The 21884-nt window shown below is 46.1% G+C and overlaps 1 protein-coding gene across 1 annotated transcript in view; it reads left to right on the top strand.

Annotated features, from left to right (window-relative positions):
• The first annotated feature begins 456 nt into the window (after positions 1–456).
• The window catches only part of extl3 (exostosin-like glycosyltransferase 3), a 31983-nt gene continuing 10555 nt past the window's right edge, over positions 457–21884 (top strand). Inside the window, exons 1-2 of the mRNA XM_080831952.1 lie at positions 457–527; positions 18450–21095. Of these exons, the coding sequence (XP_080688078.1) occupies positions 18954–21095 (2142 nt within the window). The 5' untranslated portion in view covers positions 457–527; positions 18450–18953. The remainder of the gene's footprint in view (positions 528–18449; positions 21096–21884) is intronic.

Genomic DNA, 21884 nt, shown 5'->3' with positions numbered 1-21884 from the left:
ATTATTTGACTGCTGCCACCTATTGAAAGGGCGATGAAGATCCAAAAATATTTTGGTGACAATTGTTATTTAATTCATGCATTCATGAATGTGATCACCCCTTAAATACATGATGTACACGTTCACAAATGTGGACCCTGTTTGAAGTTATTTTTTACAAACCATATGTTGTATTTCATTTTGAATGCTTTCAAAATGCTTCCATTGCTCTTTCTGGGAGGCCATACAGCTGTTATATTTATTAAAGACCGGCAGGTGGGGCAGTTTGCTCACAAGTCATTACCTATTCCCAGCATGCACCAGTGCTAATGTTTGCTTAGCACTGCCACTGCCTTGGTCCAACAATGCAGCCGCGATTGCTTGCACTGTGCGGACCAGACGCGTTAGAGCCCTCGACAAACTACCAAGATAGCGTGGCACAGGTACTGATCGTATTGTTTTAAGAATCAGCGGTATATCCGCTCAAACGCGCACGTCAAGTACTCCTAAGTCTTGGCCTGAGATTTGTCTTCAGATCACCAAACCGGGTAAGTCTTGCGCTAACATCAGTTAGCTTGCTAGCTGGCAAAACCAGAATTAAGCGCTTGTTATGGCTAGCTAGCTGGCTAATTGGCCAGATTAACATTAGACATTTGGCCTGCTCATTTCGCCTTTTCTGTAGCACATTTCCGACACGCAGAACGATTCAGTGTTTCCTACTTGTAACTGCGGGATAATACGAATACCTTCTCGCGTATACTGTCCATACTGACACATTCATTGTATGTCCGTGGATGTTGCGGGGGAGCAAACCTACGAGGTTTTTATTGACACATTTTTTAAAGACGGCCACAGCGCGATAAAACGACATGTTTATAAGTTACATTATTCAAAGACTTTCAAAATGAGAACAAGGTAAAAGATAAAAGGCGAAAGAACCGCAAAGTGTACTCATTATTTGTGTGTGTTGTCAGTGTTTGTAATACAGTTGTGTTGGCTGCAACTTAACTCGTTAATGTTAGCTGTTGTATATGAGCGGACCGGGCTCCATTCTATCAAACCACCCTGGCCTAGGATACCGTTCTCCCCTTACGGAGAGATGGGGAGGCAGATGTGTCCACGTTTCAAGTGCGAGTGGACATGGTTGGTTGGTCAGTAATCAGTCTATACAAACAGTCCATGGAAACGTTTTTGTTTTAAGTCAACACAGTGGCATACCACATAACTATCTTCGGACTTTAGCCTCTCGGAAGGTAGTAGGCTATGTGGCAATTTATTTAGTTTTCTTTGCTGATAATATTTGCTGATATACAAGTGACACCTTTCACGTTTCATCTTTAATCCTCCGATTCATAAAGTAGGTTTATTGTTAGGTCAAATTTACAACAGGACTTCAGACTAAAACAGTCGTAAATAAATCGATTTTAACTTGTTTTGTGATATGAAAGGATTCTGCATACAATTCAACTGTTCTATCATCTGAAATATAACGGTATGTCGAAACAAACCTTTGATCTAAACTAAATATTCAGTATGGAATGGAATTATAGCAGAGCAGTATCTTATTTCGCGTTTGACAAATATGCTCCGATTGCTGTGCAGGTGATGTCTCCTGTGAGTATGCGCTCAGGGAGCCAGTGAAGCGTCTACTCAGTTTGATCTCAAGATACTAGGTGCCGTGAGACATCGTTACAGACATGAAGTTTACATAAATATGCAAATATTTTTTTCTGTCGACTGTGTTGGTTAGTGTGTGTTTGAATATGTTGATGCCTTGAGCATAACCGATGCCAAAGGTAACCCTGTTGCCCATAGTGTTTCCAGTTCTGCTGGATTTTGCGAAACAGTAGGAGATTGTCATAGGCTGTCCTTGCGTAATTGCTCCCTCACCAAGGACATCTGGTTTGCACTCTCCCCCCTCTCTCTTTTTCTCCCCATCTTTGCCATCTCTTTCAGTTTAACATGCTCACCCATTCTCTCCTGCCTCTTTTGGAGCGTTCATGATCTCGCTGCACCGTCCCCTGCCTCAGTCTTTAAAGAACTTTGAGTCAGTCAAGAAGAATTCTTTGGCATTAACATGAATCATGTAAATTCAGGTGTTGCCAAGAATTTTTGTCAGGGTGTAACCGTTAGTCAGTGATGAGATTAATAGGTGAACCACCAACGACCTCCCTCACGAGAGAGAGAGAGAGACTGGTATAGTGTGTGAAAATGTCACACCCAGTGGGTGGGCTGGTTGTTGTGAACAGACAGTGCGGGCACATGATGGCAGCACTTCGATCCCATTCAATTCTCTCCATGGGGTCTCCATGGGGGGTTAACTGCTCTATCTCTAAGCACATGGCAGTGACACAACTAGTTCTTGGCCGTGTCACTTCAAATCAAATGCGGAATGTTTACATCTGCTACCGTTGATTATACAGTAAATACGTTGTGAAATGAAACAAAAACACACCACAGTTAAATTTGTATTAGTATTGATTGATTCACATCGATATGAAAGGATTACATGACTAACAACTGGTGAAAAAGTAATATGAAAATATTTGTTCACTGAATTAGCGCATTCTGTCCCAAACAGTTGCGTTGCAGTTTATAAGTTTCAGTTTCGCTTTCAGTATTTCAACGTGAATGAGAGGGAGCACAAGAACTGAGCGTCTAGCAGCGATTATCATAACATAGACATATATGATGCATGTATATGTCTGTGGGCACGATCTCAAGCACGTGCAAAAGTTGTTGTTGTCCAATTTCAATCTAGTTTCGAGAGACACATGCGCGCCCAGTCCAATTCCCAGCGGAATCGAATCGTGTGTCCAGGGGTTTACATCGGAGTCCAGTCGGACTCAAGCTGGACACAATGAATCTAGTTCTGGGGAGTCACATGTGTCCAATATCCAATTTAAATCGGACTGAAATCGGAAATTGGACGCATGTGTCCACACTGAGGGATGGTGGGGTGAAGCTGGCCGGTGTGATAGGTTGGTGCTGAGTAGCTGGCCGGTGTGATAGGTTGGTGCTGAGTTGCCTCTTTCTCACCCAATGCTGAAATAACCACCTTAGACAGCACCTACCCCAGGTACAGGTCAGGCCTAGGTTCTGTGTCTAAGGGGACAAATCAGGTCCAATTCGGGGGGGGCTCAGTGTGTTTACCTTCAGCCCACTCATTTCCTACTTCTCTGCCCCTGTTTGCGGATTTAACTATTTTTCACAGTGTGACACTGTCAGTGTTCCCCCTTCCTCTCCCTCCCTCCCTCCCTCTTCTCTCACTTTACTGTTTGCTCCCTGAAAGAGAATTGAATGAGAAACGAATGTTCAAAGTGAAGCAAGGACATAAAAGGCAAGAGAGTGAGAGCGTGCGTGACACTGTTTCTAAACAAGCCTTCTATTTGTGTGTGTGTGTGTACAGACGGGGTCAGGGCTGGTGGGTCACTTTCTCTCACAAGGTCATTCTCTTCAAGGTGTGTTCAAAGATAGATAGAGAGAGAGAGAAAGAGAGTGTGTGTGTAAGTGTGATAGGGTTTATTTGGCTGAGTGACTTGGCTATGGCTCATTGTTTGAATCAGAATGCGTGTGTGCGTGTGTGTGTGTGAGAGTAATAGAGAGAGTGTGTGATTAAGCACCTGCTTTTGTCTGAGTATGTTTCCTTTTGGTGGCGTTCCCCCTCTCCCTCAATTTGGTAGACCGAGTGAGAGTGAACTTGGTGGTCGTGTGATTAAGCACCTGATTGTGTCCATGTGTGTTTGTTTTTATGCGAGTGAGAAAGACAGACAGACAGACAGACAGACAGACAGACAGACAGACAGACAGACAGACAGACAGACAGACAGACAGACAGACAGACAGACAGACAGACAGACAGACAGACAGACAGACAGACAGACAGACAGACAGACAGACAGAGGGTGATTTTGCTGAGGTGTGTGAGTTCGTGCGTGAGAGGATGTGTGGGTGTGTGTTTCTGATTACGTGTGTGTGTGCGTGCGTGTTTCTGATTACGTGTGTGTGTGCGTGTTTGTGTCTGTGAAAGTGAGTGGGAGCGGGACAGGGGGCTAATCGCGCTGGCTCGTCTCCCAGCATCCATCTCTCTCCACTGGGGTGGGCAGGAGGCAGGGTGGCAGCTGTTGGCAGCAGCCGGCCAGAGAGGAATCCATGACCAACTTTAGCACAGGATAGGAGGGGGAACAGGCAGGCAGGCAGACAGACAAGCAAGAAGGCAGACAGGCAGACAGACAGGCAGTCAGGCCTGGAATAATGAGGCTTGGAGGAAGGTAGGTACAGTAAGAGGGTTGCAGGGTGGTGGTGGTGGTAGAGGTGGTGGATTGATGGAGGAGATGGGTGTAGCTAAGGTGGTGTTTGCTTTCTCGTGTACAGCCTCTCACATACACAGGTTCCTGGTCCTGGTTGCCCCAGACCATGAAAGACAGAAGAGGGACTCTGGAGGGAATAATGGGAAATTAGATGAAGGTGACCGGTTGACCGATAGACAGACGGATAGATAGATAGATAGATAGATTGAGGGAGTGAGAGGGAGTGAGTTAGTAGGCCTATTGTAGGTGAAGGAGGGAAATGGAGGAATCGTTCCTGTTTGAACTGCCAGCTTCAGATGATTGTGGCACATTCCTCCTCTCTCCAGCTGTTCGGCCTGTGCTGGCTCCCAGCCTGTAGGATATACAGCCAGCGGAGAGGGAGAAGAAAAAGAGAGAGAGAGTGGGGGAGAGAAGGAGAGAGAGGAGAGGGCCCCTGGCCTATTTCAGGTATGCCTGAGGTTGGCTGGCACGATGGAATTGAGCAGACATGTTTAGCCAATATACACACTTGACACACAGTGGTACACACAGGTAAGGCACAGGTCTGTCAGTGTGTGTCGCTTAGCATCTGTGTGCATGTGAGTGAGCGGTGGCCTGTGTTTGAGCAGTCAGCCCTGAAAGCCTGTGCAGGGGATTGCGGGAGGCTCTGCATAAGCTATTTGTCTGACTTTCATCAGTCTCTCTCTCTCTCTGACACAAACACACACACCATCCCTCACTCCCTCAATACATGCAAACAGTGTGTCTTCAACCATTTCAGGGCCCAACTCTCTTTGCCCCAGTGGTGAAAATTCCCTGGCTTGTGTGTGTGTCTTGTGTGTGAGTGTGTGTGTGTGTGTGTGTGTGTGTGTGTGTGTGTGTGTGTGTGTGTGTGTGTGTGTGCGCTTGCATGCCTGGGTGAGTCACAGAGAGGGAAAGTAAGTGAGCAGGCAGCAGAGAAAGGGAGAGAGAGAGTGAAGGAGAGCGACGCAAGAGCGAAAGAGTGTTGGTCTGTCCAATACTCAACCTAATTGAGCGTCTACTTGAGGGAATTTAAAATGGAATCAATCACTAAGTCAGAGCTGCTCGGTGGAATACAGAAGAGCCTCCATCTTTCTCTCGGATCGCCCCGTCACTCTTTTTCTCCTCCTATTTCCCTTCCTCTCTGTCTTTGTCATTGCCTTTTTTTCTCACTCTCTTTTTTTTTCTCCCTCCATCTCACTATCCCCCCTCTCTTTCCTCTTTCAGGCTCCTCCTTATCTATTTCTCCTACCCATCCACCCTGCTTTTTCTACATTCTGTCTTTATCGCTCCCTCTTTTTTTCTCTCTCTCTGTGTGCCTGCTCTTCTTTCATTCTCTGCTGATCCCCCTACCGCAGGCTCAGGGTTGCTCTCTGCTCTAAGGTCCTATGGGAGTTCCCCTGGGGCTCTGCTGTTGGGAGGCTGGCTGATTACAGCCCATCTGCCCAATTAAGGTCTAGCCTCCGCCCTTTACAACACACACACACACACACACACACACACACACACACCGGCCCCGAGAAGCCTTGCGCTGCCTAACTACAGAGAGGGGAAGGACACACTCATTTAAACAGGCTTTAAGATGGAAACTGTCTTCAGCCTCAACACACACATACGCTCACACACACACACACACACACACACACTTACACATAACATGCTCTCTCTCAGATGTGAGCAGCTCGTGGAGTTGGGGTGGGGGGAGTAAGGCTTTCAGAAGGCTTTTTCATTGGGGCTTAAAGCTGTGCGGTACCACACCATTGCTATACCAAGCTTCGCCTCTCATTTAGTTAACAGTTCCCTTGTGGCGGGAAGTTCCGGGGTCCGGCGGGGCTATTTTTGGGAGGGGTTTCACCGCGCTCTGTTTTCACTCTCAAAGCCCGCTTCATGAGTGCCTGGCAAAACCACAGTGGAATATGTGCCGTTCAAAAAAACACCTAGCCCAAGTAAACAAGCAAATAGTTCAAATAAATAGACACGTAGCCCAAATAAGCAAACACACGGCCCAAATAAACAGCATTTAGCTCTACTGAAGATTAAATAGGGCTTAACAGGAGAACTGATTCTCCAGGTGAAGGACAAAGGTTTAAAGTGTGTAAGACTCACTGTGGCTTGTTGAGGTGTTTTCTGCAGGTGCCTAGCTCAGCAGTGTCAGTTCCATGACGAGCTGCACTTTACAGGTTGTGAAACAGGTTGTACTGCGCTTAAAGAGCCAGCAATAGTGTGATAGTGGTGTGACAATGCTGATTAACGGACTGATTTGTAAGTGCTTGCGTTTGCAGCTCAAGGTGCTGTTTATTTATTATGGTGGGGGTTTATGGACTATTTAGACAATAATTTGCAATTACACAAGTTGCAAGCACTTGCAGTCAGCAGCCCCTTAGCCTTTAACCTATAAGTCATTTGCATGACTTGAGAGGAAGAATCTGCTTGCAAGCTGTCATGTCGGATGTCTTGAGATATTGTTTGGCGGCGCTATCTAACCCCTGTCATTTTCTACAAGTATTTTTTTCTTGGACGTGGATCTTGGCTGCTTGACCACTAGGGCTGTGCATTGGCAAGAATCTGGCAATACAACACGTATCATGATACAATGGTTACCATTCTATATATTGCAACAACTGCGATACTCATACTGTGAGAAAGGCGATACATTGCTAAAACTCAGTATAAAGAACGCACCACTGTCTGACACGAATCTTTGCATGTAAACCATTAGATAAAAATTGATTGTGTGTCGATAGAGTGTAACAAAACATTTGATACTCCAGTGTATCAATATTTTCTTCCACCACACAGGCCACCACAGGAGAGGGAACCCCTTCACCCCCCCCCCCACACACACACACACACACACACACGAACACACACACACACACGAACACACACACACACACACACACACACACACACACATATACACATATACACACATATACACACAGTCACACACACATACACAGAACACACACACACAGGCTAGACTCTGCACAGTCACTCAGCTGCTCAGCCTCAGTCCTGCTGCAGCAGTGGTAAATATTTCAGCAGCAGGTCATGTGCAGTAAGAGGCCAGTCTGTGGTTATGTGGTTTCACTCATGGTGGGAAATAAGTAGCACTCCCTCTCAGCTCTGTCACACTTTTCTTTCTTTCTTTCACTCTCTCTCTCTCTCTCTCTCGCTCTCTCTCTTTCTTCCTTTCTTGTTTTCTTTCTTTCTTTCTTTCTTTCTTTCTTCCTCTCTCTCTCTCCACTAGGTACACACACTTACAGCATTACAGACACACACACACACACACACACACACACACACACACACACACACACACACACACACAGATGACACACTGTCTAAAGTTAAATGTTCTGAGTGAAAAGTGAGCCTAGAAACCATCCTTCCTCTCTGTCCCCCTCATCCCCTACCGCTCCTCTTCTTTCATCCAATACTGAGTCTTTGTCAGTAACATTTGTAATAGAGTTACTGTATTCAGTGGATGGATGGAACGATGTCCACCAGCCCTGGAGCTGGTGAAGACCAGGTGCGTTACCTCTACCGTCGGGCTCTAAAAGCAGGAGCTGGTGGCTCACGTCAGTCAGCTTTTCATCCAGAAAAAGGACCAATCGGTGGCTTTTCGCCTCATAGCATTTGTCAAACCAACACTGCAGGTGCTCTTTGTTCCTTTTTTTCACAAATAAAACCTGTTAAGTAAAAACAATACAGTACAGGTAACATTCAATCATTCACACTCCGTCTTCCTTAAAGGTGTTGTGTATTCCATCCAGACTGTAGATGTACAAGGGATGCTAGAGAGTACGTTCCTTCACGAGACGTCTAAAACATGCAGGTTCTCATGCCAGTTGACCTACCTATGAAGTGAACTATCCTAGCTATCATCAGCTTGGGGAAACATCTTAGCAGTTGGCAATTGGTAGGGTGCGTTAATATGAAGCAACGTATCTGAATGAGATAGTGAGACACGGAGATGTATCTCATGTATGAGACATGGAGGCACATGTATGAGACATGGAGACACATGTATGAGACACTTAGAAACATGAATAAGACACGGAGACGCAGTCATGAGACACAGGTTGACTCAGTTATGAGACACAGGTTGACTCAGTTTTGAGGCACTTAGAGGCATGTATGAGACACGGAGTTCAGGTAGCAGAATTGAATGCACTTTCAAGGTGGTAGTTAAGCCATAATGCAAAGCAGAGTGGCCTGTGCCCCTCGAAGTGCATTCATTTCTGCTACCTGAATGCTGTGAAATCAATTATAATCATTTCTGAATATACTTTCCATGTTCTGAGAGAATTCTAAGGAATGTGTCACAGTCGGAGATTCATCAAGGCCATGGTATAACTAATGTAACAGTCATTTGTGGGCCAAGCAGAGAAGCTGCACAGGAACCCTCTTGCCCACTGTAATTAAGTTAAAATGGGGGAGACTATACTGTCGGCTAGATAACTAGCTACCTTTTCATGCACCCCCCCCACCCCCCCCCCCTCCTCGAACGACGCAATCTTGTGTTTCACATCCACACTCTGGAGCCATGACATTTGATTATCAGCTATGGTACCCAGGGGATGGATTAAGGGTTAGAGTTTGGCTCCCATTCCCATCATGGTAGAATAGCGATAAATACATGGTTTTCCGTGGGAATTGTGTGTGTGTGTGTGTGTGTGTGTGTGTGTGTGTGTGTGTGTGTGTGTGTGTGTTTTCTTAGAGCTTGTCCTTACAAGGTTGTCCTTATGCTGCAAGCTCCGTTCTGCCACAGTATGCGGGAGGGAGAGAGAGAGAGAAATGAGAGGAGGAAGTAGATGCAGACGGCGGTGAAGAGATCTAAAGGGACAGGAAAGAATGAGGGAGAGAGAGGCAAAAAGATTGAGTGATGTAGACGGCAGCCTGAACCAATATCAGCAGCAGGAGTTGTCTATAATTGGTTCTCGGCCTGTTCAAATGGGAGAGATTTGTTTTCGCCCACACAGGCTCTGCTGTGCGAAGGGTCGTTTCTGCGACAAAACATTTGTTTCTCTGCAAGAACACAACAATGGATCAGTCGGCAGAAGGTTCCAAATACGTTTTATTTTTCAAAACTTAGTTCAGATAATTGTTGAATGTTTTTGGCAGCCATTTATTGGTATGCAAATTTGAATGAGCTTCTGAGTGCAGCCAAAAAACAGGATTTAGAGGGCCTGAAGTGTCCATTTTAAAAACGGCAGATTATGAGTGTAGGGGAAAACAGCCAATTACTGTTAAAGGCACAGGGTGCAATTATGATGAAAAGGTTGTTGATATTTGAAGTCACTAGCCAATCCAGTTACACCCCTTTCTTCAACGCTACTGAAGCAAGGGTGTGATTGGCAGGAATAGCATAATGGTTCGGTCCGAGCCTCTTTGGCAGGACTGTACAAACACCATAGCGCACTGAACTGGCATCCAGGGAACTGCGAGGAGCAGTTTGCTGAATTTGACAAAAGGTGTATAGGATTAAAATATGCGGACTGTACCTTTCACTGTTTTTAGCTGACTGTGGGGAAAAGCTCAGTCGCTGTGAAAGTCACCCTGAACAGGCGTCTCTCGGACGGGGATGGTGTCCCATGGCTCTGTGTGTGTGTGTGTGTGTCCTAGCCTGTCTGTCAGCAGGCCGTCTACCTTGCGTGTTCCTCCTGCGCTCCGCAAAGGTCAAGGGTGAAATGGGAGGTCACCCCCTACAGGATGAGGCTAATTGCTATGCGGTTTGAGCTCAATAACAGTGCTTCTGTCCCCCTTTTTTCCCTTGCACTGACACACACACTAATACTTGTATTTTAACATGGACAAAGAATTACTGATCCAAACAGTACATCGAAGCATGTCGCAGGTTTGTACAGGTATGGATCCTACACAGAATGCTTGTACTACCCCTCCATCTTCAGTCCTACTCTAGGGATTATGGGTAGACATGACATTGCAGTCTCCAGGTAGACACACAACCAGCAATGGCAAAAAATCAAGCGCAACTTTGCTTGTCTTTTTGCATTAGTCTTGATTAACTCGCCCACCTTCAATCCAAGTAAAACCAGTTTATGTACATGCCCAAGCTTCCCAAACACAGTGAAAACCAGGGGTTGTGATACTGCCAACTAGTGGCTGGTATTCCAGCAACTCGCAGGTGAAACAAGTGTCCATTGTCCACATGGCTAGGGTGTTTGCGCAAAGAGATATTGCCTCTATTTTCGTCAATGAACCAGTCCACTTGTTAACATTTTGGTTGTTACTTTCGCCACAGTCTTTAATGCTTTGTGACCCCAGGTCATCTAGCAGCCGATCATGCCTAGCTATGGAAAGGCTTTTGTAAAAACTGCAGCCATTTAGAGCAATTCACAGTTGTCTCACCGTCATGGGTGGTAGAGGGGAGGGTGCAGTGTGGGCCTTGGCTGGACGAAGACCAGGCTTGAAGGCGAGGTCTGATGGTGAATGTTAGAATGTCCACACACACACACACACACACTAATTACACACATACACACTCATTACACACACACACAGACACACACACTCATTACACACACACACACACTCATTACACACACACTCATCACACACACACAAAGACAGAAGACTCTTCTCTACAGATTGCGTGTGAATGGCTCTTTAAGGGTGGTGTCTGAGAGCATGGAGTGGGACAGTGAGTGATCGGCAAAGGGTAGTAACGCTAGTTTTCCCCGTTGTTTTAGGCTTGTCCAATGATGTGCACTGCTTTTGCGCTTCTCTCTGAGGATGGTAGCCCTAGCATATTTCATTGGTATTTCGTGGAGGGTTTCGCCCAGCTCGTAGGTTGCCCACGTGTAAGTGAGCAGATCTGTAATCGGTCTCATCCAGTGTGACTTGTGTGCTGTTACAGTCTCTGTCGCTCCAGTGTGACACACACACACCCACACACACACACACACACACTTACTCACACACACCCACACACACACACACACACTTACTCACACACACACACACACACACACACACTTACTCACACACACACACACACACACACACACACGCACCCTGTTGTTGCAAATGGCTTCATTGTTATCTTCATTGACGTTCTTAACTTCTTTCTGTCCTCTAATGACTGGAGCTTGAAAGAGTGTCTTTCTTTTGCTCTCCCTCCCTCTCTCTCCGTCCCTCTCTCTCCCTCCCTCTCTCTCCGTCCCTCTAATTCTCTCCTCTCTAGCATCGTCTGTCCCCTCCTCCCCTAGTCCCATGCCTGGTGTCTCATGTCTCGTGGCTTGGGTCTGTCACTAAGTAGGACTCCCACAACTCCAGTCCTCCCCTCAGTCATTAGTGGAGAAGATGAGTCGGACGGTTAACGGGATTCTCCCTCATCAGATCGTAAAGACCCTGAGGAGCGCTTATCTGGCGCTCCCAATTCAATTTGGTCTCAGCTGAACTCAATTATTGGCATGGTGCATGGTGGTGTGCGATGTTGCGAAAGCATGGAACATGTAGCTAAGTTCTATCTCTCTCTCTCTCTCTCTCTCTCTATATATATATTTTTATATATATATATATAAATATATATATATATATATATATATATATATATATATATATATATATATATATGGGCTGTCAAGCGTTTTAAAAAAATGTATCTAATTTATAATATGCTTTGTGAGTAATTAATCGCATATCAATTTGCTGCTAGAAGCGTTTAAATTTGTCAGCTTTGTCATTGATGTGAAGTGACAAAGTAAACAAGCCTTGGCAATGTGATATTCTGCACACATTAATGGCAAACAGATACCTCAAGGAACTTTATTTAATGAAGAGGACATTTTCTATAGTTCTACTATACTACTTTAACTATAGTTAAATAGATACAGTTATATGATGTAGGCCTGTGTCCTACCTCTGCTGTCTTTATCTTGCTATTTTTTTTAAGTCTTTCTCTCAGTGTGGGTTTCTGTACCTCTCTCCCTCTTTTCTTCACTCTCTCTTTTTGGGACTTCTGTGCAGTAAGCACCTTTTATAGGCGAGATGTGATGGTGAGCTGACCGTTGCCCGATCGAATAAAATGGCGGCGAACAAAAGCACAACCAAGCTGTGAACAGATATCTACTGGCAAATGCATCCTCTCTTTCAAATGCACTCCCCCCCCCCCCCCACTCACACACACAGTCAGTCAGCCTATTCCTGAACAAGCCTGTCTGATCTGAAAGTACCCTGTGGGCTTCTGGTAGTCAGTGTGGTTCAGATGAGGGGGTGCCTTTCTGTCTGACAACTGCTGCTCCACACACACACAAACACACACACAACCCTCCTGAACCTTTCCTGACATGTTCACCTGTGACAGGAAACATGTGCTGTAACTGTTCACCTCATTTGTGGGTCTGTTTCAAATAAGAAAATTGGTTTGTTTCATGAAAAGACTGATCTTTCACAGAATTCTCTTCTCTCTGTCTCTCGCTGTGTCTTTCGAATGAGCTGAATTTGGTGTTTGTTCGCTGCCCAAAATGTTTTCTTGCATTTGCAGATGTCTGGAATTCTGTCCTCTCCATGGCCTTTGCTGGTCATGTGACTGTCTAGTCATTTGAGGTTGTGTTTTTATTCTGATGTAATTTGGAAGCAGAGAGTTTGATTTACCATATAAGGGGATTGGGCTGGGAATAGGATACGCCTGCTTTTTAAAATGTGAATTTAGGTCTAACAGTTAGTAACTTCTACCTGAATCATTCCTTCATAATACAGTTTAAGAGGGTAACACAAGTACGACCAAAGAAACAAACAAACTGCACTGAACTAACAACATCTCTTCTCTCTTTTGATTTTGTTCATGATGGTGTTAGTTGTGGCATGGGCAGTGATAAAACTTGTGCTGTCATCGGTGGGAATCACTGTTTCATTGTTCTGTGTTCTGATATCGATTGCTATCTGGCTCTGGTGTGTTGGCTGCCATCTCCTACTTTCTGGCCGCTCTACGCGAACTGCTATCTGATTATCATGTGTTAACTGCTGTTTCACGCCGCCCGATTGTTGTGCGTTAGCGTAACTGCCATCTCATGCTCTCGGGTTGTTGTCTCTTTGACAGGCAGTCTCCAGCTGGTCGTTGGCATGCGCCGCACTAATAGCCTGCCTGTATAAATCCTCATCGCGCCAGTAAATCGAGTTAACTCACCCCGCCACTGGAGTGCTATAAATCTAATCTGCTCAGATCTTCGGTCATTGACTGCTCTGGTACCACAAGGCTGGCCCTAAAACGTTCCGACTAAAGAGTAGGCTGGTTGTTGGTCTTTGGTACCCAGTTGGTGTTGGCTGTTTGTGGTCCGGTTTTGTAGCAGTCCGACTACGTGTGTCTGATTGTAGTGTTAAGTGGTTGTGGGTGAGGTGATGCTGTCTTGTAGTTTTATATCCGTGGCTGACCATGTGTAGAATTCCAACAATTGTTTAAATACCTGAAAACTATTTTTTAAGTTGATGAATTTAAAAGGCATCAAGATATTGATCATGAATGATCATATTAAAATGCACAACATGTGTAATTATTTTAGTTTAATTGCTGTGTAAAGTGATTTACAAGACATACATAAAACATGGACTATAAGAGAATTGTTTTTGTGTTTATCCACTGTGCTAGTCAAGTGTAACAGAAGCCAAACTACATGAGCCAGAAATGTAGCACAAGTGCCCCCCCCCTTCCCACTCCAACCACTCCCTCCCCTGAACCACACCAGGCACAGACTACAGCACCCTTGTCTTGAGCAGGAAACATGTGACTGCTCTCGACCCCACCCCATCACCCCCCATCGGAGGGTGGACAGTTCACCTCTCGGTATGCAGGTCGATGCTTGCTGGGTCTTGTTTGCTCTAGCTGCAGGAAGACTGGCCTGGCCTGGCCTGGCTTAGCCTAGCGCCGCATGGCCAATATGGCGCTGCCCTCAGCCAGCTGTAGCCGTAGCATTTTTCCCCTCACAGAAAGCAAGCACTGCAGCACTGTTTAGCTATTCTGCTCACTACTACCGCGTCTCTAGCATTTCTTCTGCGTTTGTTAACTTTGTGTTTACTCGGCACACTAAGTGAATCTGCTTATGTAGGTCATCGAATACCCCGCGCCTCAGCAACATAGCTCGCTCCACCTCAGGAGACCACTTGGGCTTTGCTGCTCGATGTGCTAACATAACACAAAGGACCAGCCCGGCAAAATCAAGGGACGTTGTGCCATCCAATGTTAGAGGCGAGTGGCTTAACACGGCCCTTAATGGAGGGTGATTTAACGCAGGGATGAGGATGGAAAGGGGGGTGGTGTCGGTGGTGGTGGTGTGCTTTAATGTGTTGACTGCAGTGTCCTGCTTAATGGGAAGGGCTCTTATTCCATTCCATTCATCCCCCCTGGAGCTTTATGTAACACACTGTGGCAAAAACAACCATGTGTTCTGAAGAGCAGTCTTATACATTCATTCCCTTATGCACATTCTTATCTGTCTCTTTTAAGTTTTAAGTTTACATTTGAAATGTTTTGTTTTGGGATTAAGGTCTGTTTTATGTGTTTGATTAAGTAGAAGATTTGCCGCTCCTCACTCCAGGGCTAGTATGCGGTTGGTCTTTTGTAGTGTGTGAGGTTCTGCAGTCTTATGATGAATCGTGGGTAATTATACGGTTCTGGCCGGTCCTTAAGGACTCGGGGTACGTGTCTGAGGGACCTTGGATAGTTTAGGGTTCTGCTGCCCTGAAGAGTTTGTGTGTGTGTGTGTGTGTGTGTGTGTGTGTGTGTGTGTGTGTGTGTGTGTGTGTGTGTGTGTGTGTGTGTGTGTGTGTGTGTGTGTGTGTGTGTGTGTGTGTCTTGAGGATTAGAAGAGTTCTCACTGCCACGCTGCGCAACAAAGCCAGAGAGCCATCAACACGATTACATTGTTTGCCTTCTGAACAGGGTCTAGGTTATTTGTGTGTGTTTGTCTTGGAGTTCATGGACCACTGAAAAGTTGTAGACATTTCTGAGCTTCGGTATCCCTCTCACAATTTGTCTCTTTGTTCCGTGTGGTCTGGAAAATGTCCACTCAGTTTTGTTTGTGCATGGCTGCCAATCAAGTTCACCTCGATAGGAATTGGATGAGCTTGAAGCAAGCAAATGATTTAACAGTGATATAGATATTGACAGTTTTGGGATACAGACCCAGTTGCTGAATCCCCTCCAAAGAGAAAGATCCAGAAAACTGTACGATGACTTTTCGACCACTTCACCTCTGATTAGGGCTAAACGATTAATTCCATTTGCGATATAATCGAGATATGATCAAACAGCCCTACCTCTGATGAAGAAAGATTCCGGTATAGGAGACTGTGACTTCGTCTGTGACTTTGTGTGGATTTAAAAAGAAAGCTATTTCGGTTACGATTACCAAAAGCTTTCCCCATAACTCACTGATTGGTCCTGTAGAAACAAGTCTTCTAGGTTTAGCGGATCCAGACCATAGTCACAGGGAACACTGAGCTGGCAAGAGGAGGGCTGGCAGTGCCAGGGCTTCCCATCTGCCTCTGCCTCTGCCTCTGCCTCTGCCTCTGCCTCAGGAGAAAAAGAAACGAACAGGAGCTTTCAGCCCTTTTAACAGTAGATTGTGAAACTGCATTCTTAAAAATGCCATGTAGGGAATGCCAGACATGCCTTACCATCAAAATCAATTTAAAAATTCAGAATTGCTAGAGCATGGGGTTTGTTCTCTTTCATGACTAGATCAAACTTCCCTTATTTTCTGCCCTGCTGGAACCATGCAGTCTTTCCACTGAGCAGAAAAACAAGGACAAGAAAAACAACCTTAGCAGTGAGAATGTACAGCGTAGCCTAACAGATGTCTAGGTCATCACTCTTATCTTGCCATCTCTTTCATACCGCAACAGAGAATCAAAGCATCAAATGGAAAACACGAGGAGCACAGGCTGTTGGTTTGCTTCAAGGCAATGCCCTACTACTCACTTGTTCGGTCACACTGGTGAGGCAATGGTTGTGGAATTAATAATTAGGGCAGAACATTTACATTTTATTATTCTTGTTGTATGGTTCTGATGGCATATGGGTAAGGGGGGGAGGGGGATGTTAAGGTGCTGTAATGTCTGTTTTCATATGACCAGAGGCATAATGTTGAGTGAACTGCTGACTGACGGCCTCCAAATGATATTTAGCACATTTGGTGTGTGTGTGTGTGTGTGGCTTCTCCAATCTGCTATTGTTGTGTGGATGCGAGTGTGTGTGAGTTGACACAGTGTAGGGTGTGTGATTTGATAAATCGATGAAGCCTAATATCAAAAAAATTAAACCAACCTGGTAAACCCGGTAAAAGAAAAAATTAGAACTGAATTTAGCAAAAAATAAGAGATTTCATAGGTCCCTAGACACCCGGCCCAGTGACGTTCCTGTTGCAATCTGACAGTGTTGCCAGCTGACCTGTGGTGACTGCGGCACTGCAGAAACACTGTGTGTGTGTGTGTGTGTGTGTGTGTGTGTGTATAGTGTGTGTGTGTGTGTGTGGATACATGCACATGTGCACAACCCTGATGTGATGCATGAAGCATAAGTAATGGCCTCTGTGTCGTTTCTGTCGTAGCTCGAAGCAGACAGGTGCAGTAGCCATATTGCAAGCTGTTCCATCAGGATGCAAAAGCACTCTGTGTGTGTCTGTGTGTGTGTGTGTGTGTGTGTTGGCCTGTGGCTTGTGTCTGGATATGTGCCTACCTGAATAGGCTGTGTGTGTGCGCGTTGCTGTTTTCGTGTTATGTAGGCTATGTGCTCATCCCTGCTTGATAAATCTCCTCAAATCTCTGCTAAAATACAGGCTTTTAGAGAATAGTCTGGCCTGTAAACCCTCACGGAAATGCAACCAGCGGGGACATTTCGGATATGCTCTTTTTTTTCTCTCTGGAAAGTGGAAGGACGTACCCGGTTAACATTAGGATTTGTGGTTTAGAGAGTGCCTATTGGAAAGTGTGTGTGTGTGTGTGTGTGTGTGTGTGTGTCAGATCATGTTTGTGTGTGCTATTACCCTCTCATACAAAGTGCCATAGAAATTGGTTTATGCTTAAGGCATTTTATTCTTTTTAATGAAAAAGGTGCCTTATCTGAGAGTGCAAATACACGCTCGTATAGGACAGTCGTGAATGCCATGGAAACGCTCTATGCCAGTTTCTTCTCTTGCTGTGGCAAGGCTATTGTCTTGGAGAAAACAAATGACTGGAAAATCACAATTACAAAATTACCTCATCTGACTGCTGCCTCATTGAATAGCATCAGGCTTGTAAGTGTAACTTCATGTTTGGATGATTTTTTTTTTCTTCTTGATCTCGATATAGGTGGAGTTCTCTGAAAACAAATTCAATTGTTCTGGATGTTTTCTCTGGAAATCCAAATCAGGATCCTAGTCATTTGGGTCAATTGTGTGGAAGGCAGCCCTTGGGTTGCAGTGTTGTAACAATTATATCATTCTAACATATGGTGGTGAAGAATGGTCATGAATTTTGAAACAATTTTGCCAGAAATAGAATAGAGTTGCAGCATTTAGTTTTAATCAGCACCTCTCTGAATTGGCACTCGGTCCCACAGCTAATTGTTGATTACAAATTTGATGAGGAATACGCAGCTAGCTTCCTGTTGTTGAGGTACTTTGTGAAGAATGCCAGTCACAGGTAATCAGCTTGGCACCACATCTCATTCGTATTTTTTTTTGGTTCTTCTGGAATATTAAAAATCATGGAGTGCATCTTTATTAGTTTGGGTAAAGCAGGTTTGCATTCCAGAGAGGTTCCTTGTTTTGGGTCTGGAGTTTAGAGAGTTGGCATGTCAGATGTGATACATTTGTACAGCTGTGGCATTTGCTTATACCAAAATACAACAGTAGTGACTAATGCCTGTGTTGAAAACATTGTGCTAACTGTTCCACACATGGTTATCTGATAAACATCACATCCAAACAAACCACTGTTTATTAAACTGCTTTTTCTCACTGCATTTGGCCTTCCATTTCAGATTAAGATCTTTGACATTGCTATTGCAGTCTTTTCTAGATGTATTTGCTTTCTAGTCGTTGATGAAAGGAATTGCCATGGTCTGTATTTTTTGTATTTTTGATGTGTTTTTTTTTTCTTTTTAAGCAAATACTTTTCAGGTTTTTGACCAAGGTCCTTTATTTCTTACAGATTCTTTGTGGCTGGAGGGATCTGGAACTTCAACACCCGCGGACCACAAAGCGATCCGCCCAGTTGGTCGTCCCATCATGGGTGGCAGTGGAAGCTGAGCCATGATGTGTCAAAGCAAGCTGGAGGCCAACCATGACCTCCATGTTGTCGCCTTACGATCTACCCCCTTTTTCCAGGGAATCTGCCCCCTTCTTGGGTAGGCTGGGGCTACCCCTGGCCCTCTCATGGAGAAATACAGCACCAGTTACATGTCTGTGATGTTCACCCAGTAGGAAAGAAGATGAAATTTCCCTTTATTTTGACGGCTCTATGGAATACTGTGAAATTGACCCAGATTTCTTCTTATTTTTTATTCATTATTTTTCTTTTTCAAGCGTAACCTTTTAACCTTTCGCAATGTGGACAAGGTCGCAGCATGGCCGCTGATACTCCCTGTCGACACGCTCAACACACTCGTACTCAGTCTGAGGGAGAGTGACCGCGCCAGCGATCGTGAGCGTCGCAATGCAGCGCAACGGGGGAATGGCAGGCAACGGTGGGCAGCCATGGGTGTTCCGACGTGTGCGACTCACCTGGCTCAGCTTCATGCTTTTCTTCATCCTGGTCTTCTTCCCACTCATCGCTCACTACTACCTCACCACCATCGACGAGGCCGGTGGGCCTGACAAGCGTATCTTCGGGCCGCGGCCAGGTGGAGAGCTGTGCGAGGCCAAGCACGTGCAGGACCTGTGCCGCATCCGCGAGTCTGTCAGTGAGGAGCTCCTCCAGCTGGAGGCCAAGCGGCAGGAGCTGAACGGCGAGATCGCCAGGCTCAACCTGCGCATTGAAGCCTGTAAGCGTAGCATCGATAGTGCCAAGCAGGACCTGCTGCAGCTCAAGAATGTCATCAGTCAGACTGAGCACTCGTACAAGGAGCTCATGGCCCAGAATCAACCTAAGCTATCGCTACCAGTCAGATTGGTGCCAGATAAAGATGACCCTGGGCTCCCACCACCCAAGTCGGCAAGGGCCTGTCGCTTGCGGTCCTGTTTCGATTATGCTCGGTGCCCCATGACGTCAGGGTTTCCTGTTTATGTTTACGACGCGGGGTCATACCCCTGGGGAGAGAACCTAGACCCGCTGGTCAAACAAGCTTTTGCAGCATCAGTTAAAAGCAACATCTATGTGACTGACAACCCGAGCATCGCTTGCCTGTATGTGGTGCTTGTAGGGGAGTTGCAGGAATTACCAGGGTCCCCTCCCCCTTCTCCGGCAGACCTGGAGAAGCAGCTTCGGGAGCTGCCTTACTGGAGGTCTGACGGCCATAATCATCTTTTGGTCCACTTGTCAAGGAAGTCTCTAACACAGAACTTTCTGTATAATGTAAGCACAGGCCGGGCAGCTGTGGCTCAGTCCACCTTCTTGGAGCGACAGTATCGGGAGGGTTTTGACCTTGTGGTATCCCCACTGGTCCATGCCCTATCCGAGCCCAATTTCCTGGAGGTGCCCCCTCAGGTTCCTGTGAAGAGAAAATATCTCTTCACATTCCAGGGAGAGAAGGTGGAGTCTTTGAGGACGGGCTTGCTTGAGGCCCCACCACAGTCCTTCGAGGAGGAGATTGAAGGAGATCCACCTGCCGACTATGACGATCGCATCATCGGCACTTTGAAAGCGGTCCAAGACAGCCATCTGGACCAGGTACTTGTAGAGTTCACGTGTAAGAACCTGCCAAGGCCCAGTCTGCCAACTGAATGGGCCTTGTGTGGGGAGCGTGAGGAGAGGGTGGAGGTGCTGAAGGTCTCCACATTCGCCCTGGTCATTGCTCCAGGTGATGGGCAGCTGGTAGCTTCAGCCGGTTGTGGTATGCGACTCTTTGAGGCTCTAGAGGTGGGGGCTATCCCTGTCGTCCTTGGAGATCACTCCAAGTTGCCATATCATCATCTTATCCGCTGGAGCGAGGCAGTCATCGTCGTACCCAAGCCTCGTATTACTGAACTACACTTCCTGCTACGCAGCTTGTCAGACAACGACCTGCTGGCCATGAGGAGGCAAGGGCGCTTCCTTTGGGAGACCTACTTTTCCACCTCTGAGACAGTCTTCGGCACCATCCTGGCCAGCATTCGCACAAGTATACAGGTCCCGGCCGCCCCCATCAGGGAAGAGCCAGCTCAGGAGATCCCACATAAGGCTGGGAAGCTGGCTGGAACTGATGCCAACATGGCCGATAACGGGGACTTGGACCTGGGCCCAGTGGAGACAGAGCCCCCTTATGCTTCGCCACGCTTCCTGAGGAATTTCACCTACACCTCGTCAGACGTATACCGCACCTGGAACCGGCCTCCTGGCCCCTTCCACCTGTTTCCCCACACACCCTTTGATCCCGTGCTGCCATCGGAGGCCAAGTTCCTGGGGTCTGGCACCGGCTTTCGTCCCATCGGCGGGGGTTCCGGAGGCTCTGGGAGGGAGTTCCAAGCTGCCCTTGGGGGCAATACTCCTCGGGAGCAGTTCACCGTGGTGATGCTGACCTACGAGCGCGAGGAGGTCCTGATGAACTCCCTGGAGAGGCTCAATGGCCTCCCCTACCTCAACAAAGTAGTAGTTGTCTGGAACTCCCCCAAACCACCCTCGGATGACCTTATCTGGCCAGACATCGGCCTGCCTATTGTGGTGAGTGTGCTGTCCAGTGCCAACCCAATTATGCCATTAAATTCACACTATATGATTCACAAGAGGCTAGTTAAGTCTATGAGTCCTGCTGGCTGGCCCAAATTACCCGCTACACATTAACTTCAACCTGTTATTCTGCCCAAGGCTTTCAATGAGTGATTGTACCACAGCATCACTTGCCACTGCAGATGTTCCTTTGAAGTTATTTGAAATTCAGAAGGCATTGAGCCTAATTACATTTGTTGACGATACAAAAGGGATCTAGTGAAGTTGCTTACCATGCCGAAAGAAAGGGTTGGTCTATGAAATAATTAAATAAAGACTAAACCTGCATTGTAAAGTAGTCCAGGTCCCTTGCCAGTTGCCCCTGGATGAATCATTACATTTTAATAATGTTGCTGTTTGCTTTGCTTTGTGCAAGAGGCGGAATTGTGGGAGAGAGATGCCAGTTTGAATGACATTTCAATAATCATGGAGCATCTGTGGAATGTAAATCCTATAATTAATTAAAGCTGTCCTCATAAGAGATTTCAGTCATGTAACGGGTCTCCCTCCCCTACTGTCTGTGTGGCTGCATTCTTTTCTACCAGCATTTATTTTTGGATGTGTTTTTAGACCACGTTTTTAGCCCGCAAGGGAGAATCATTGCGGTCATATCTTTCGTTGGTGTATGATCTCCTTTTGTTTTATGTTGACGGGCTGTGACTCAAGCTCTCCCTTCAGTGGAGAGTATAGTTCTACGGACACAGTCTGAAATAAGTGTTTTATGTGCTGCTGGTACCATACGCC

This window comes from Sprattus sprattus (genome assembly GCF_963457725.1).
Source record: "Sprattus sprattus genome assembly, chromosome: 2".
Lineage (NCBI taxonomy): Eukaryota > Metazoa > Chordata > Actinopteri > Clupeiformes > Clupeidae > Sprattus > Sprattus sprattus.
The sequence above is the reverse complement of the archived record's forward strand: the minus strand, read 5'-3'. Positions and strand labels throughout refer to the sequence as shown.